Source organism: Rhipicephalus microplus, chromosome 7 (assembly GCF_043290135.1).
Source record: "Rhipicephalus microplus isolate Deutch F79 chromosome 7, USDA_Rmic, whole genome shotgun sequence".
Taxonomy (NCBI): domain Eukaryota; kingdom Metazoa; phylum Arthropoda; class Arachnida; order Ixodida; family Ixodidae; genus Rhipicephalus; species Rhipicephalus microplus.
The window spans coordinates 113,127,907-113,146,865 of NC_134706.1; the positions used below are offsets into that span (position 1 = coordinate 113,127,907).

The following is an 18,959-nucleotide window of genomic DNA, read 5'->3' on the forward strand; positions in this document are numbered from 1 at the left end:
TGGTTGCACGAAGTGTCACAAGATGTCGACACTATCGTTACCGCAACCTTGTATTTTCCACTTTTTTGCGTATACCAGGATACTGTACACGATAAAAAAGTCTCGTGATTTTGCCGCAACGGTGATTCATTCTTATGTAAGTTAAATGCAGTTTGAATGCAGTTAGCATCACCATTTATGGTTAGCGAAAACGTAAATGCATACATGTTTACGTATGAGGTACTCAAAACGTTGGAAGAGGCGCGTTTCGGTGAGACGGTAAACGCAAACTGGTATCCGGTAACACGTTAACGTAAAAAAGTATATATACAGGCTAAAAGTTACGCAGAGTTGCACGTTACACCGTTGCTCTGTCGTCGCGCTTGTCGGACTACGACCGTCCGTCTGGATAGCTTGGCATCGACTGTGCCGGCTTCAGTCGCACGTTTGGCACATACGAAAAAGCTTTTGTTTTGTTTAGTGTTCATAGCTGTCTTATTATTGAAATAATGATTTATAGAAATTAGTTTACTTCCCGTTGCTATGTATGTTACTTTTTAACTTTTTAAATTGTAAAAATAATTAAATAATACTTACGCGCCAAGATTCTATGGCGCTGCAAGCGCGTGGGAGCTTCGTGCGGCTTCCGTTTGCGTGTGCGCCTCTATGGCATTCCAGTTGGGTATGGGTTGGGTACGCAACACCGCACGCCCCCAAGCACGAAGCGGCCCAAGAGCTTGGGTACCCAGCACTAAAACTCTCTACTGACAGCATCACAGCGTTGCACTCCAAGCAGTTAAATCAACGAGCAGAGCACGATGCGGGCACGTAGCGTGGACCATGCCGACATGCGGCTAAAAGTGAGAAGGGATACTTCGCTGTTTCTTATTATATTTATTATTTATAGTTCAACGTATCAATTTTATCAGTTTACTACATTGAAGTTAGGCACAAGCACGCATCTTATACGTACCAGTCTATGTTTTCGACGTGGGCGAAGGTGTCTAGTGCGGCATCATTCTGTGCGCTGACATCGTCTTCGGTCGTCGCTCTTACGTAGGCGACTGGCTCGAACATGTACAGATGTATACAGCGAACGCGTTACGACTTCACAGCTCGCCATATACTAAAGAAATCTGCCACATTTCTACAGATAACCCCCAAGGTATATTGAAATAGGTCGTGAAGGTTCAGGCGAAAAGCTGTTCAGCAGCTATTGCGAGCAATATCATCACATGAAATTAAGGGTGCTGAGATTGTAGCGCGACTATGTGTGCAAGAAACAAACACTAATACTGAATAACCAAGTTTTAATCAAAGCAAAGCAGTCGATATGTTTGACAAATGACGTTTTTTTCCCAAAACAACATTATGTGAGTGTATAGCAATGAATTTGTGACAGTCTTTATTATTAGGAGTTTTTTTTTCTAGCGCCCTCTGCCCTCGCGTTATTTCTGAATGCAGCCCTTGATAGAAAGACATGCTCCAAAAATTTATCTGCGATGACACACCCCATCACGTGTTTTAGTTTTCCGCACTTGCTTGCGTTTTTGGCTGCGCGGGAAGTTGTGAGGTGCGTTTTCTCATTGCTGAACGTCTTGCGTGCCGTGTTCACCGGGCAGCGGAACGATGTGAATTACGTTTAATGCTGAGTGCTTGCATCGGTACCTGCGGAAACGATGTGCTGTGCAAAGATGCACTAGCAACAAACGTGTGTCTGGCAACTCATGTTTTCTACATAAGAAACAAGGGCTGTGGTTTGGAATACTGAGCTCGCTGAACTTTTATGCATCAGTATGCCTGCGGCCCGGTTTCTTTCTTGAACACGCAGTGCCTGCGTGTTCTTGTGTTATTGGTGAGCAGATCGCCAAGTTATCTTTAGTGCTACACTTCGTATTCCTGCACTCACAGACGTAATGGTAATTTATCGAAGAATAATGCAAAATTTTGCGCATGAAGTATCCGCCGGCTTCTTGTTCTGAGTACCATTTTGTGCTGTGTAATAAACTTTAGTAGCCCGCCAAGGTGCTCTAGTGGCTAAGGTAATCGGCAGCTGACCCACAGGTCGCGGGTTCATATCCCGGCTGCGGTGGCTGCTTTTCGATGGAGGCGGAAATGTTGTAGGCCCGTGTGCTCAGATTTGGGTGCACGTTAAAGAACCCCAGGTGGTCTAAATTTCCGGAGCCCTCCACTACGGCGTCTCTCATAATCATATGGTAGTTTTGGGACGTTAAACCCCACATATCAGTCAAATCAATAAACTTTAGTAATTGTAGCCACTGAATAAAACCTAAATCTCACAATTTTGGTGTGACTTGACGTCATTTCTTTCTGTTGTGAGTGAAGAACACAAGCATTGCTTACGTTAGAGAACCTGCACATGCGCGAAGCAAATAAGCAACACTGCACTGACAGGTACGCTGTTGGCTGCTTTAATCCATCAGCGAAAGATGCCATGAACGCCAATTGCAAGCTCCAAGAATAAGTTTTGTGTTACAACCAAAGCAAACTGAATGGTAGTACCCTTAAACATGACTATGTAGTCATGAGTTAATATTAGATAAGCTGGCCGTTGGCTTAAAGCGCACTCGTGGATGACTCAACGGTGATCGCCTTTGCCTGATTCCTTAGCAATCAGGGGCCCGTGAAAAGTTTTTTGACATCAAATTTGCACTTGAGCCACCAAAATGACGTCACTTGTTTATTAGTTATTGTATAACATCTGCTTTATTTTATTTATTTTTTTTATTTCACTGGCAGTGTTCCTTCCTCACAGAGAGGGCGCTTAGCCCCATGAGCAGCTGATCAACCGCCATTTCCTGAACGTATGTGCTTCTATAGAACTTTCGCTACCAATGATTTTTACCTTGAAAACCCAGCATCGCCTGCCGGTGAGCGCAGTCAGCTGTCCTCACCTTTTTGACACTGATGTCATGGAGCTCTTCGACCAATCACATCGGCGGAGAGATTCGCGATGGCGGCCGCGGCACCTGCTGCTCGTTTTCGGCAAAATAATGTTACTTGGGTAGGTTTATGCAGTTTTTTACTTGATTTCCGTGTTCAGCCTGCAAAATTACGTATCATGACACCATAACCTTGTTCCTTTTAAAAGTGTTTGCGTTCCCTTAATGTTTTGGTATCCTTCAAGGGATGATTCCCGTTCGTTGTTTCCGACAAAAAACAAAGTTATAAGTGCACAAGGGTGATAACATGAAGAGAGCCTATGATCGCTTCGATCAGACAATGCAACTTCTCGCGCCTCACCAATTCCCAGTCGCGAACCTTGTGCTGAAGCACCGAAACTTGTAAAGAACAATGCCGTGGATGTAGCAATATTTTATTTATTTTGGCCATCCCATGTGCAGAGACGATTGGTATGCCTGTGTAAGACGAACGCCTTTTCTTGCAAAAAATTTCTGTACTTGAAGTTTTACGGCCGGTAGTACATCCATCTCACACATACTAGCACTTTCTAACAGTATAGCGATTATGGTCGTTACAAAGGTGGTGTGGTAGCACGTTTATTAAAACTGCAAGAGCTTTCATCATCGCACTAGGAAGGCGTTGCTGATACTCAGGTTAGGATATGCTTGTACGACTAAGGAAAAAGGAACAGTGCGACTCTAGTTCCTACAGAGCGGGGCCAGATGATCTGAGAGCACAAGTGCTGCAGAAGATTGACAATAGCTTGATTTGAAAAGACAAAGTGATTACCGGCAACTAGTTAAAAGAAAATGTTATTGAATGTTCACAACGTTCCACTCTTGAAAGAACGCATTATATGAGAAATTCATATGAAAATGGTGCTAATTGCAAGTCGATAACTTCTAATGCATTACGTACAAACAACTTTGTACGCTATTCATTATTACTACTTCACATGGCATCATATGTCAATCTACAAAGCAGGGTCGAAATACCTACTTTTCTTGTATTTTGTTCCTTCTAGAAAGAGTTTCACCCCCGAATGACCGCGATAAGGGAGATCCAACGTTAAGCACCCACTGAAGAGCATTTTATCACTCGTCGGCTGCTTCTGCCCCCAACAACGGTGTCGGCGCCTTAATACGCTCACAATCTGGCAGTACTTTTGCGAAACGCGCTACTCGCAATGCACACAAGCGATAAAACATCCAACCCACTCGAAATACAAGCTCGGTCTACGCAGCACGTAGAACAAACATTTCGTTAAAGCAATGATTACAAGAAAACGGTCAATACGGCTCGGAAAGAGCACCCATTCATCTGCTGTGGAGGGTTGCTGAATTATAAAGACACCTACATTCGTAAGGTTTAGGAACACTTTCGGTTGCGAGTATCTACCGCAGTGTGCGTCATGGTCAGTAACCGTGGTATGAAGGATGACTCACGTTTTGGAGTTGACTCTCGCTGGAGCTGGATCACCGCCTTCTTCTGTGCATGGGTGCTGTTCCTTACCATGGCGACAGTCCGTATGTCCGGCATCTTCTTTTATGGAATAGTCGAGGCGTTCGGAGTGACCCGAGCCGAGGCATCGTGGCCCGTATCCCTGGCCGGCACGTTGATGGTATTAGGAGGTACGTAATCAACAGTGAGCATTTCTTTCCTGTTTCATGACAATCAAACGCTAGGAACTTCAGGCCAAGTCAGTAAGCCTGTTTGAAATAGCTTACTGTAAAATCCTGAGAGGTGCCCCATCTTATACACGTAGCTTAGACTTGTTTTTGGCGCAATTTCCTGGATCTTCAATGTGAATGATAGAAAACCTAACATTACCAACAGCATGAACACTTTCCGAATAAAATTAGCTGAAGCTAGCTTAGATGGGGTTGTAGATAAACGAACAGTGTTAGATCAGCGAATATTCCGCGATTCTCCACTATTTGGCATTTCTCGTAACTGTAAACTGCTTTAGACAACAAATCCCATCAATGCTTCTAGTACTGGTGGCTCTGGCTCCATCAAGACTGCATGCACGCCGTGCTTTGAGAATATTTGTAATTTCAAGTTCTCATTTTCCTCTCCATTTTCGTCGCTACATCGTGGTACATATGTCTTCTTTCAGTCTCACTACAAAGCTTAAACGGTGCACTTTTTTTTCTTGGAGCCAATAGTGCAAGGTCTTCGAGAGCTTCATTTATTATGCCCACTGATTTCAGCAATTCTCGCCACGGTAAAGGCCCCTGCACCGGCCAGATGCATTCATCGTTGCATGTCACTAACCTTGAAAGTGAATTTATGTGGTTTATACGCACACCTGCGCGTTTTCTAAGATACAGCGTTAAGCCAGGTCACCCACTTTTTTACCTTGCTTGAATCGTGCGCCACACACAAAAAAAAGCCATGCAGAATGTTTTTTGGTTTCAAGCTCAATAACGTTATTCGAACCTTCCGCGCATTCTTAAGTATGCAACTAGTGGTCGCACCTTCACTGCCTTTACGGAGGAACCAATGATCGATGGCACGATCTACAAACGATAAAGAAGATAAAAAAATTAAATTAAGAGCGTTCAGTTAATCCTGATGGTAATGGTAAAACAATGCAATGGGCCACGATGTTTCTGATCTTCCACTTTATTACCTCGTTGAACAAGCCCAAGTATAGTTACGGTCAAACTGTACTTCTTCTGCTATTGTGTACATCAGATTAGTTTGAATGCGTTATGATAATGTTTTGGACAAAGATGTGGCCATTGAATCATTTATAGAAATGATAGTGAATTTTCGTTCAAATTATAACTTGAAAACATTTCCACTGTGAAGATTGTGCCCACCAAATATTACCTACGATTATCCTTTTCATGATTTCTCACCAAAAACCTTGCGAAGGCGACAGCGTACAATCGGCGTTTGTACGCAGTCAACACAACAACAATTTTAGAAATATCATCTGAAGCCGATAACAGGAAGCGTAGTCAGGTACAAAGTCAATATGACTATTTCACTCGTGCTGTCTCTTTTGTCCCCGTGGTAAACCTATAGCTTTCAAGGATACTGAATATTTTGACCTCAATATGAAGTTTCTATGCATCGCTGGCGAAAAAAATCCTTACTCGGTAACTAATATGCGTTCTAGGATTATTATAATACTCAAAGGTATTCATAAGTAGCAGTGACAATAAGTTGGCAATGTACTTATTGCAGGCCCTATAGCTGGCTACCTGTGTCACCGATTTTCTTGCCGTGCCGTCCTGCTTACATGCTCGCCTCTGGCTGGTATAGGAGCCAGCATCTGCTTCCTAGCAAGAAGGCTGGAATTTATTACGATTTCTTTTGGAATTATTCACGGTAAGCTAGCCGTTTTCATACTGATGTATGCCTGCTACTTGATTTCTGAATATTGAGCAGCTAGGGATTGCTTAACACCCAGACAAAATAGTGATACTAATTACCAGCCTATAATCTCACTGGCAATTACATAAAAATAAAGTAGGTGTAATAAATCATCCTACGTCAACATAAAGTTGTATGATATTGCATGTAAGCGGTGCATTCATTTTCAATATGTTGTTTCTTTATTAAATTATGTTACACGGAAGGCAATGATTTTTCAAGTGCGGGGCAGTTTCTGGCAATGACGTGTTCGACGCTGTCATAAGCTGTCCTCACTTGGCGTAATGCAGGCGCAATGCCGTGGAAAAAGAGAAAAAAAAATCAACGCATATTCTCAGAATGAATAATGACAAGTGTGGCAAAGCGTCCGTCAGCCCGTCCATGCTTCCGTCCATCCGTTCGTTCTTGCTTCCATCCGTCCGCGCGACCATATGCGCGTCCATCTATGCGTCCGTCCGTCTGCCCGTGCGTCGATCTCTTTGTACGTCCAATCCGTCTGTCTGTCCGTTCGTGCGTCCATCCATCCGTACATCCACGCGTCCATCAATCCGTCTGTCCGTCTGCTAGTCTGTTTGTCCGTCCGCCCTTGCGTCCGTCCATTCATTCATCTAGTGAACACTACAAGTGCAACCATCTCCCATCTCGCACCCCCTGTGGCACATACCCGCTCTATAGCGCGTATGTGCCACCGGGGGCTACCTATTACTTCTACAACACACACCGGAGCATGTAGAGACCCATGCCTTAAGGAACTTTGCCCCTGAAAACAAGCCAGAAATAGAAAGAGAGAAAATATAGTTAACAATAGTAAAAAGGTAGAAATAGAAAAGGAGAAAAAAAGGACATATAAAAATAAAAGAGGGAACATAAAAGAAATACCGGAAGATTAAGAGAAAGCCGAAGAGAAACACAGGAATTGCAATACTTAGTATTTGTCGGTTTTGACATTCTTGGTGAAGTCCCTTTAGATTAATTTGACCGTCATAAATATCTCATCTAATGCTTTCGGTATGCCTCCTGAAATTTGATAAACAACTTTGTGAGTTATTCTCAAACATGATATGTTTCCGATTAGGATGAAACAAATGCGCTGGTGACGCTTTGAGAATTACGTGTTATTCACAAGTGGAAGAAGCATCGCTTACTTTCATCATCTGCAGCAGCAGCCATAGCCTGACTACGCCGACTACAGGGGGCAGCGGCCATGTTTAGCCAATCAACCCGGTCATGTGATTTCTCCTTTATAAATAAAAGAAGTAAGAACCATAATACTCCTAGTTTCAACACGCAATAAAGCTTAATCTGTCTTGATAAGAAATGAAGTAAGAAATATTGCTAGGCATATGTTTACCTAGACTGAATTCTTTCTTCAACAGCTTCAGTGGCTGGCTGCCTATCGCAAAGCGTTCTTTTCTTCTGAAACTATTGCACAATACTTAAGTTTTAGGGATATCACACCTATTCTTTGCTATCTTCCCCCAATTCAGTGATCGTGATACGAAGTTAGTCATTTTTTTAACCTATCAAGGCAATATCAGGAAATTGTAGTTTACTAAGGTACTCTGCGTCAACACCCGTCCATAACCGTTCCTATTTTATGGTTCCGGAAATCTCCAGTAAGCGCGCTGTGAAAAGCATTGCGATAATTTTCTCCCTCTACCTTGCACCCTATTTTATTTAAGTTTACCTGCTTACCCTATACGGAGCTCTGTGGTGGCTATGGAACCTGCACCTCGAGAGCTTTTGGTCATTAGTGATGCACGCGGCGAAAATGCGGCACCCGCCACGGATACCTGAAAGAGAAAACGCCATAGGCCCCACAAAATTCAAAAAACAGTTTATCACTGTTTATTGTGATTCCACATAATTTATTCTACTTGATGTGGGAGCGATTGTGCGCAGTATCACGACTCGCCACTGATCGTCTGTTATATTTCGTGTAGTAGCATTAAAACGCCAAGTAAACTCAATCGCTTACACCGCAAGTATAGAATAGGAAACTCTTTGGAGCCGTAGGAGGCACTCCTGCTTAGGTCAGACATAGGGGCTCAACTAGCGCTTCTGGACCACATCTAGCTAGCCACGCAAGTCGGGAGAGCCTTGCACATGAAGCCCCTTCAATCAAACTTTTTAATCCACTTCATTTCCCCGAATAAACGTTCCTCTATTTTTTGCAGTAACTTTATATATAGTTTGTCAGAGCGTTAATTATATGACCGAATCACAGCTGATTATTTGAGCAGATCAAACGGCTTCCGGTAATTTACAAGGGTTGCACTATGACCGAGTAGCAGTTGTTAATTGCCGAGTCACCTGTGCGAGATCCCGCTTGTTTAATCGGTTTGATTAAATTTTAAAGTGACTAATTGATGAGGCTAGAAGAATCAGAATGGAAGTATTGGTGCATGTTTGGTAAAAATTCACAAATTATAAAGGTAGTTTACCACTACCGCTTATCAGGAAAGTGTATAACAGCTGCGTGTTACCGGTATTGCCGGTACTTACCATCGGAGCAGAAATCTGTAGGCTTAGATATGGGGTCAAACTTAAAGGCCAACTCCGGCGATTTTTCGACCACGTCAAGGTAATGGTGTTTCTATGTTCCTGAGACACTCTTGTGACGAGCCTAATAGCTGAAATGCTCAGGAAATTTGAATAAATTTAATAGGCAAAAAGGTTCAATACCAAAACTGAAACCCAACCGGGCACACTGTTTGTGTATGACGTACCGTTTGGTAATAACCGGAGGCCGTATACTTGTCCCGCCGGTGCGGAGTATGAAAACTGTGAAAGCCAGGCCAACGAAATGCCGGCCAAGCAGCACAGAAGAAGGAGGAAAGCTTTCCCGTGCCAAACACCACCACAGCCACCTTGTGGCTAGCACAATAAACGCTGTAGCGGCTAAAGCAGCGATGCCATCGGCTGCGTCACTGTGACGTCATGCCAAACTCGACGTCACACAGACAGTGTTGCCAATTTCTTCCAGTGAGGTGAGCTATCTAGGTAATCTTTAAATTTTATTTCCAAGCAATCAGATTATCTCCCAAGTCTGTGTTTTGGCATAAATGACAAAAATGTGCGAAGGAACGTACCCAGCGTATTGCATTGAGATCAATTGACCTCTAAAAATCGCCGGAGTTGGCCTTTAAGCCTCACCGCGGTGGTCTAGTGGCTAAGGTACTCGGCTGCTGACCCGCAGGTCGCGGGTTCAAATCCCGGCTGCGGCGGCTGCATTTCCGATGGAGGCGGAAATGTCGTAGGCCCATGTGCTCAGATTTGGGTGCACGTTAAAGAACCCCAGGTGGTCAAAATTTCCGGAGACCACCACTACGGCGTCTCTCATAATCATGTGGTGGTTTTTGGACGTTAAACCCCACAAATAAAATAATATAGTGAGTTGGCCTTTAAACTCAGTGCAATGCAGGCAGCAATAAAAAGAATAATGAAACAAGTAGCCTCAAGGAACAAGCTAACAACATTTTAGTCGAAAGCAAGAAATGCGCAAGGGCAGGGCGTGCAGCGCAATAGGCGATGTGACCGCTGGTCGATAAGATGTCGGACAGATCATATTCCAAGAGGAGGCAAATGCGTGAGGGGGAGAGAGAAAATGAGGTGGGCAGATGAGATTGAGAAGTTTGTGGTTATATTATGGCCAGTACCTGTTCGAATGGCGGAACATAGAATAATCCTTTGTGATGCAGTAGGTGCAGTTAGAACGTTGACATCTATTATACTAGTATGTTCTATCTTGTGCGTTGCGCCTTTTTCTTTTGTAATTGAACAGGCCGGGCAGGCTTAGGCGACTGGCTGTCATAGCGATGTCTGATGTCGACTTCCTACCACAGATGATACTTCGATGTATTGAGTGATCGTCATACAGGAAATATTTCTGAAGCCAGCGCCTCTAGAAGTTCATGCGCTGATGAGGATACGTTCGTATGAAGGTACAATGGCTGCGGCAACATTTCCTATTCGACAACCTCTCATCACTGCAAGCTCCCATCGTGTTCCGAGTTTTCATGTAGAATGCATTTTTTTATAATGCAATAAACAATTGTGAAAACGAATAGTATATGCATTTTTTATGGTTTCAGAGGAGTGTACAAAACTAACATGCCGTTTGGCCTTTGTATTCGAAATGTGACGTTGTATATATGATATTTCGCTATTTCCCAACCGCATTCAAATATTGCCGATATCAAAGCTCCTATGTATTAAAGAGATTATAATGATTACTACACGGCAAGTTTTACGTAAGCCATCGTAGCAAGGATGATACTCTCTAGCTTCTGTTAAGTTGTAGCGGTCACAATTTATTCGACAAATCTGTCGACGCTGATTTGATTGAGTAGCTTAAGTCACGGATTTAATCTTTTTCTCGTTACACTACTGCTCATGACAGGATGCAAGAAGTGGTACATGTTCCCCAACATGTTTGTTCTTTCACTTGCAGGTACTGCATTGTGCGGCCTGTACGTCGCTTCTAATGTTTTGCTGGCGGAACACTTTGAGAAGCGAAGGGCGACGGCCAGCAGTTTCGTATTTGCCGCTTTTGGTTTCAACTCTATCTTTCTTACACCACTGATTGACTTCTTCCGAACAACATACGGAATTCGGGGCGCATTTCTTCTCTACGGAGGAATTCTTCTCAACATTATTCCAGGTGTCATTGTTCTCAGAAGTCCATCATGGCTAACAAAGCCGAAAATTGCAGGAAGGAAGACGCAAGCTGAGGATTACGAAGTTGTTCACGCCTCTTTTCTGATTGAACCGGTGAACGGAGAGCGCACTGAAGTCCAAGAATCTGAAAGTCAGTTTTCTTGCCCAATTCAGCACTTGGACTGTGAGAAACCAGAAATGTTGCGTGCGAGAAACCAGAAAATGCCGCCCCATTCTTGTTTGGTTTTGAACAAGAGGTCACTGAAGCTAAATTATGCTAAAGAATGTATCCTAAAAGTTACACTTCTCACAGCGGCGAGACCATTTTTTACGCTGACGTTTTGCACCCAAGCTCTCTCTTTCGCAGCCATAATTTTCAGTGCAAACATCTTCACCATGATTACAGCCGACCTCGCCGCAGATCGCGGTATGACTCCTTCAGACGCGGTGTATTTGCTACAAGCTTTCTCGGCAGCAGATATCGCCTTCAGAGCTGTAGCTGGTGTCATGGTTGATTCACACACGTTATCGCATGAATTGGTCATGCTGATTGGATATGTAGCGCATGGTCTCGCATACGAGTGGCTGGTCTGGGTGAATGCATTTCCCCAGTTAGTTGTCGCATCCATCTTCACGGGCGCCACGTACGGCTCACGAACGTGTCTACAGGGATCCATATTGGTGAAGGACTTTGGCATCGCCGCACTGCCAGTGGTTATGGGAGGCGTGTTTTTCGCCACCGGCGTGGTTCTCCTTCTCACTCCACTAGTAATCGGTAAGTCTCGTTAGATCTCACAACGTTCCTGCTTAAGGGTTTTCCTTAAGGGGGCTTTGAAGCACTTTATGAAGTCCCCTGGAAATTATTTAACTGGAAGAACTTACTGTCTGACGAATTCAACGCCGCAAAAGTTTTAAGAATCCGTCCAGTGCGAGTGGAGTTACAAATATTGGTCGCATGCTGCAATTGCATTCTCCGTTCTCTCGTCGTGATGAAAGCGCTGGAAGCTAAGCAGGGAGGGATAGCAAGCGCAAAGAAAAACGTCATACGCACATCATGACCTTGAGCACTTTTTTTTTCAAATGTGCGGCTTTTTCTAGTGCGATCGCGCACGCATGCGTGAAGAAGTCGTGGGCTCCCACGGCGATCTCTGTCATGACCGAGCGTGCCACGTTCAAATCAGCTAATGACTGATAGATAGGCTTTCTACGAGTGATTTTTGAGCGTCTTCCGTCATTTGTCAAGACAAAAGAAAGCAAGTTTCAGCTGAATTTGATAATATATGTGAATTCCAGGCTGCGTGTTGCGCTAAAATATTTGAATCACGTGTTGACGGGAGCTTCTACTACCGATTGGCATCGTTTTCTGACCATGCTCAAAAAGTGGGGCAGGGCCCCTTTAAAAGCCGCCCAAATGCTAAACTATAGAGTGCGTAGTAGGCTGCAAGCTTTCTGTGCAAGCGTCAAGTGATGGAGCGAAGCTGATAACTTGGTGAGAGTAAGCGTTTGCCCACAAAGTGCACACACCCACACTCGTGGTCCGCTTTAAGGGGGGAGCTGGTGATGGGAATGTTAAATTTCGTCAAAATGCTAAATTTCACCGTTCATTTTTCTGCGGTCCTGAGACCATGTTTCACATCGTGGTGATACATTACACCGAAATAAGTATTAAGTTTATGTAAAAGCCTTTCACTGCTGAAATGTCGTCGAAATTGTTGAGAAATTTAGGCGTTAGAAAAAAATGGGGTACACTCAAGCTACAACTTTGAGTTGAACGCGATAGCGATATTCGATTCCTAGAGCGTACTTCAAATTCATTCTGCATGAAATATTTTCCAACTTGTTATGAACCCACTACGTGACCTTAAGCGAGAAGTAGAATGTGAAGCTTTAGTAGTGGGTGACTTCTTTCAAACTATCAGTTCATTAGCATATTTTCATGTTCTAAAGCCTGATGAAAATATAAGCTTGAACCACGCAATATTACGGCAATATGTAATGTGTTTTTGTGAAGCTTGTACACAGAACTCGTGGGTTTCTTTAGCATGAAAGTTACTTTTCTGTGAGTCCATGCAGAAATAGTTATTTTCGCCACATTCGCAAGCAGACGCGTGGTTCTGTGGCAGAGCACCCGCTTCTCACGCAAATTACCCGGGGTTTTTCCTCACTCAAACCTAGAATGTCTTTTTTATTTATCTTCGTTGGACACTTGTCAATTTTTTGGTCACTCGAAAATACTTGATTCTATTGTTACAACCACCAACGCCGGAATTTCTGCAACATAAGCGGTTAAACGCTATAGCGGTAAATGCAAATCTGCAGCGCTCTCTTGGCATAGTGCCACAATATTGATATCATCGTAAAGAAAATGGATTGAGGCTCAAAATACCCACAAATCCGTTTTCCTACAATAAAAAATTAGGCTAGCTCTCTTCTGATTCCCACTTTCTTAGCTTCTACCTGCAATTTTTCGACACCCATTTTCTCAACTTTAACTTTTTGAGCAGTTGCTGTTTGTCATACCTGCGCCTTTGGCAACAAACTAATATATAGCCGTTCCAGTTTATGCGCAAGATGCTGAGATATTGGTGATTGCTGCAAGGCTGTCCACATCTGTGCGTATACATCATACAAAGTTTTACTATTGTTTTTTGTCGAAATTTCTACCAAGAAAATAAGCCCTGCATGATTGGCAAAAAGTTAGTGTGCTTATTTATTATTAAAAATAACAAATACCATCACGGCATAGAATAGACCACTCATGAATATCCTTATGCAAAAGTTTTAACATATTTTTGTCTAATTATTCCATTATCTTTGGAAAGAAATTGAGAATCTATGAAGAGTTGTAACTTGGAAACTGCATTAGATAGATCCAAACATATTTCAGTTATGCTATCAGTACAATAAATGACATCTGCATGCCTAGTTTTATATCTTTATTCCTGCAATAATAAACTATTTTCACAGCAGCGCACTCCCTTATGAAGGACTTAAACCCATATACGTGCTCTTTAGACAAGGAGGCTGCGTAGGGAGGCGAATGATTTAGGGAGTATTTCATGTTTCAGAGGTAACTTTTGTGGTAGGCATTCAAAGAAAAAAAATGAGATTCGCTGCGTACCAGCAGGACTTACGGCAAATGTCATCGAAGAACAAAAGTCTTCCGTCTGCAGAGAGTGAATAAAACATTCATTTGATGTTCTGCGCGAGAAAATCGGGAAATGAAACTTTGGAGGCGCTGCGTGAGACACGAGCGCCATGTGAAAAAAATCTTGGAAAATACAGGGAGCTGTACATGGTTTCTGATGTAACGAGCGCGCGACGTGCGCGCGCCATGTCAGAGGTTATCATTTGCAGAATGCAAAGCTACGGGTAGGTGGCAGCACCGTAGCGTCTTAGCAAAGTGTAGGTTTACCAAGGAGGATGAAATTTTTGATAAATCCTCCTTGGGAAACACCCACCTTTTTGTGTTTAGTGTCGCATTGTCAGCGCAGCGTTATAAACGCTCGGTCTTTAAAATTACTCATATATGCCTTTTCGTTAAAAAAACAGACTACAAAATATTCACGTGTTCATATTGCACATCAGATATGCGTAAGAGTTTCGTTTTAATCGAGAATGTGCACAAGTACGAACGAAGACACCAGGTCAAGATTGGTGGGCTTTGAGGAAGTGGTTGAACTTTGGCAATATAGGTAAATTGTTTTGGAGTATATACAGACACGTCGAAAGACAGACAGACAGACCGAAAATTTTGCTATGAAGTATCCCAAACAAGACTGTCGTCTTCCAAAAATTTCGTTAAAAAATATAACCCCATTAACGTGATAAGCCAAAAATACGGTTCTCCTTAAATGCGTCACTGTGGTCTGCAGACGGCGCAGCTAGAGTGTACTAGAACACTGTAGCCCAGCTGGACGCATTTTGTGGGCATGCGCTTACTCCCGCCGTCTTAGCAACTTGGCTGCGTGAAGATATATATATGCACACCTGCACACACTATGCTCAGTGACAACGATTCTTGGCACTGAAGGGCAAGTTATGAAGGCAGAGCTTGTGCACATGGGCTTCTTGGCACTGAAGGGCAAGGTATGAGGTCAGAGCTTGTGCACGTGTGCACATGTACTATGCGAAGTACATAGTCTGATGTGGCGCCCGTCTCGTAACGCCGTGGAAAGTGGCGCGGGAGCACCATCAGTGTTTAGTATAGAAGCAGACGCTACCTTGCGTTCTATGTACACGTAAGAAGGTGGGACTTTCGACAGTTCTAGTTTGACGTTTTTAGAGCCCGCTCCACTCCGAGTTGGTTCGCGAAGCTGCAGCAGTGAGGTAGCGATTTTGCCATTTTAGGTACGCTTTTTCCGTTCCGGGGTGGTACTTTCACAGTTACAGCGCCCTCTGGTCAAGTTAAACCTAGCTAAATTGCAGACCGTTTTTATAAAGTAGTGCCGCTTTTACAAAGTAAAACAAGATTACTTTGAGCGCATTTGTTGACTATCCTTTGTCACTTGGAAATACCGTTATCATGTGTACAACTTCCTCACCTGTATATATCATCAACGTGTGTGAGCCTGAGCTCGACTAGAATAAAGCCGTGCCTCAAAATCTATACCTCAATTGTGGAAGAATTATTCAGGCTTGTTCTTGCGATGCGTTACCAGCTCATTTCATGGAAAAAAAAAAACTGGAGTGTCGACTTGAAGATATATCCGTGCGATAATCATAGAAGTCGCCTTACACAGCACGAGAGAGGGCGCTCGCTGCGTCTTTCTTCCAACAAAATTCTAAGGGCTTTAGTTTACTATGGCCGTTTCACGTGACGCAAAAAGTAGCAATTTTCAGTCTGGGAATTTCCTCGCAGCAAAAAAAAAAAAGAGCAGTTCGCTCCCGCCGCAGTAGTCTACGGTGGGCTACCACCATGTTGGAAATTTTCGCTCTGATCACAGCAGCGGGAGTGATGTCTGTTGGGGACCTATCAAAATAGGGTCGGGCTGGCCAAGCTGTCGGCCTTTCGTCGACATGTTTCTTTTGGTAACGGTCACTGTTGCACATTTTAAAGTGTAGTAAGATAGGGAAGTGCTCTTAAATGACGAAAGACGATTTCTCTTTGTTACTGTTCATGGAAACTTCATATTATCATGACGCACAGATTGTTACGTTATATTTGTAAAATTGTAAAATTATATTGCCTGCCATGAACGGTGGCGAGAAACGTTGCTCGCCACTCCAGTCGCAGACCGAAAATTGCGCACCGTTTGCGGTCCATGTGAAACGAAACCACCATTAGGGGCGGTTGCGAACGTAGTGATTTGAGCGAACGGAATGATTTTTTTTCGCGCCTTCGCTTCGCTAGACCGCTTAGCGCCCATGCGCACTTGCGGTGCCGTTCCGCATAGCTGCTGATTGGAGCGTAACAACGCCAAACTTAAACTCTCCTTTTTCGCGCGTTCAGAAACGCGAAGTCACAACGAATAAAGTAAAAGAAGTATGAATATATTACTGTTGTGAAGTGCCTCCTATCACAAATAGCTCCACGTGAAAAACAAAGAAACTTTCATATTTCACGTTAGAGAAACGGGTGCTATGGCAGGTGTACTCTAACTGGCGGTAGTGTGCACTCGAGTTTGCCCTGTAGCCTTCGCTTCAATACCAAAAAACGTTGTTGCTCAGTATGGCGACCAAACACACTTTTGGGTGGAGTCCCTCTATTCTGTACTGAGTTTTTTCATCTTCAGGAAAAATTTTCACCGCTAATTACGCACACATCACTATGCAGTGCAGTTACAGTATAGGCAGACTCAAAGACAGTTGTGGAACGAGCTCACATACACGGTCTGCATAAAGTACGTCTAACTTAGCCCTCCACTGCCTTACCATTAGAACAATCTTAAACAACACTATGATTGCCAATTTTTATAGTCACTGTTGTTCTTTCCCTTTCTATATTTGTTATTACACGTGCAGCCTTTTCATCATACTGCCCTCAATTAGTGGCTGAAATCACGCTGGATTATGCAAATAACTAAAGGTATGAAGTGAGTGATACGTTAAGTTTATGCGAGTTTTGAAATAGTCGTATTCACGCGGTGCTCAAAAGCTTTTTGGAAATAAAACGCTGCAATGAATTAGCCGGGTAGCCCATTGCTTGCAGAGGGGCTGGGCATCTTTTGAAGACCTGTTCTCCTTATGGCTGCTGTAATCTACCGACAAAAAAAAACATAAAATATATTTAACTTCACCCTACACTGCCAAACATGTAGGTCTCTTTGCTGTTTTTTTTTATTCCCAGCATCATACTTTAGACAGAATAACACATAATCATGGAATAACTTAGAAAAGCACGCAAGAAAAGGCAAAGAGAATAAGCACTTGCCAGAGCCCAGGCCAGTGCTCTACGCTGTAAATAGTCATTTTAGCTGCTTTCTCATTGTTCAAAATATAGCTATTTCATATGTCATATTTGACCTATGCCCTTGCGGCTGGGTCGAATGTTATTGTCTATATCGGACGCTTCACATCACGCAGAGGTTATTGTGCACGATGCTTATCTTTTTCCTCTTTTTGTTTTTTTATTATTATGCAGGATACTTCAGAGACACGTACGGTGACTACACCGGACTACTGCATTGTTTAGCAGTTGTCAATATTTTCTTCGTGTGCATTTGGACAGTCAAGCTGATCGCTAAAAGGAGAGCAAAGACGACGGTGACCTCCAAGACTGGACAAGATGTGTTCTCAGTTAAGAGCACAAAGCAGAAAAACGGCAACGTAGTAGGGTAGGCCGTTTCGTAAAAAAAATTAGGTGGCTGGTAAGGGCCAGTTTGATGGGCATATTCGGCACTGCTCAAACAAACAGGACTGAAGAAAAGTATAAACGTGTAGAGACAGGTGGTGCTCAAAATAACGACTATTAGAGAGGTTGGTTCGCAATTCTTTCATGTTTACTCGTGCCTTTTTTCACGTGGCATTTTTGTGTTTGAGCATGGCATTTAAACTGTACAGTTGCTAGACTCTCTGCGAACTTATGACTCTCATTTTTGATATTCCAGCAATTCCGGGGGGGGGGGGGGACACATACCTGGACGGGCATGCGTATACAATGTCGACATTGTATATTTACATGTTTATGGCTCTTTGCAGCAAGGAAAATACCACAATAATAAAACACATGACTGCCCCGCCGTGGTGGTCTAGTGACTGAGGTTTGCGGGCCCACAGGTGGCGGGATAGAATTCCAACTGCGGCAGCTGCATTTTCGATGGAGGCGGAAATGCTGTGGGCGCGTGTGCTCAGATTTGGATGCACATTAAAGAACCCGAATTGCGAGATACTTCCGGCGCCCTTCACTACGGCGTCTGTCATAATCGTATAGTGGGTTTAGGATGTTAAACCCCATATATCAATGAAATAACACCAATAATAGTCTATCATACCACATTCAGCGCAATGTGCAAATGTCGAACAGATAAGAAAATAAAATGCACATGTCATATTTTTTCCGACGTATTGGCTTAAATGAGTTATCTTCACGGTGCCTTCAGAGAGGTCACTCTGTTTTCTAGATGCTTTTAAAAATATGTCAAAGGATGTGTTGTTTAAGTGAAAATGTCGCATTTAATGTCTCCCTTGAAAATATTGATATCGGTACTTTGGTACCAGTGAGTGTTCTGTTGTGTTTGCTCATGCAATATAAATTATATACTTTGCAGTAATTTCAACTCAATTGTCCATGCTTTAGGTTAATCCCTTCGCCAACCTAATAATGCATATATATCAAAGTACGGAAAAATACATTATAGTTGTTGTTCACTAATCGTGCTGCTTTGTATTGAGACCTTTATATTGTTCCAGCAAAGCACTTTTCACGACGGTTCCAAATTACAAAAGTGCACTCAGGTATTCACCTTATCTGTAAAATATTTTCTTCTTCTTTTGCCTCTTTTTGTGGCACTATCAAATTTGAGATCATAAGTAGTGCACTATATGGCTTTTGTAAACCTTAAGTGAAT

General features: G+C 43.1%; 1 protein-coding gene across 2 annotated transcripts; it reads left to right on the top strand.

Annotated features, from left to right (window-relative positions):
* The first annotated feature begins 4,098 nt into the window (after nt 1-4,098).
* Nucleotides 4,099-18,452, top strand: LOC119179956 (monocarboxylate transporter 13). Of its 2 annotated transcripts, XM_075869578.1 has the most exons (4): nt 4,111-4,535; nt 6,103-6,246; nt 10,745-11,725; nt 17,534-18,452. In XM_075869578.1, the coding sequence occupies exons 1-4, from the start codon at nt 4,316-4,318 to the stop codon at nt 17,728-17,730; spliced, it is 1,542 nt and encodes a 513-aa protein (XP_075725693.1). In that variant the 5' UTR covers nt 4,111-4,315; the 3' UTR covers nt 17,731-18,452. The 2 variants fall into 2 exon arrangements, with proteins under 2 accessions (XP_075725694.1, XP_075725693.1); XM_075869579.1 differs by lacking the exon at nt 10,745-11,725 and having other exon boundaries at nt 4,099-4,535.
* The last annotated feature ends 507 nt before the right edge of the window (nt 18,453-18,959 follow it).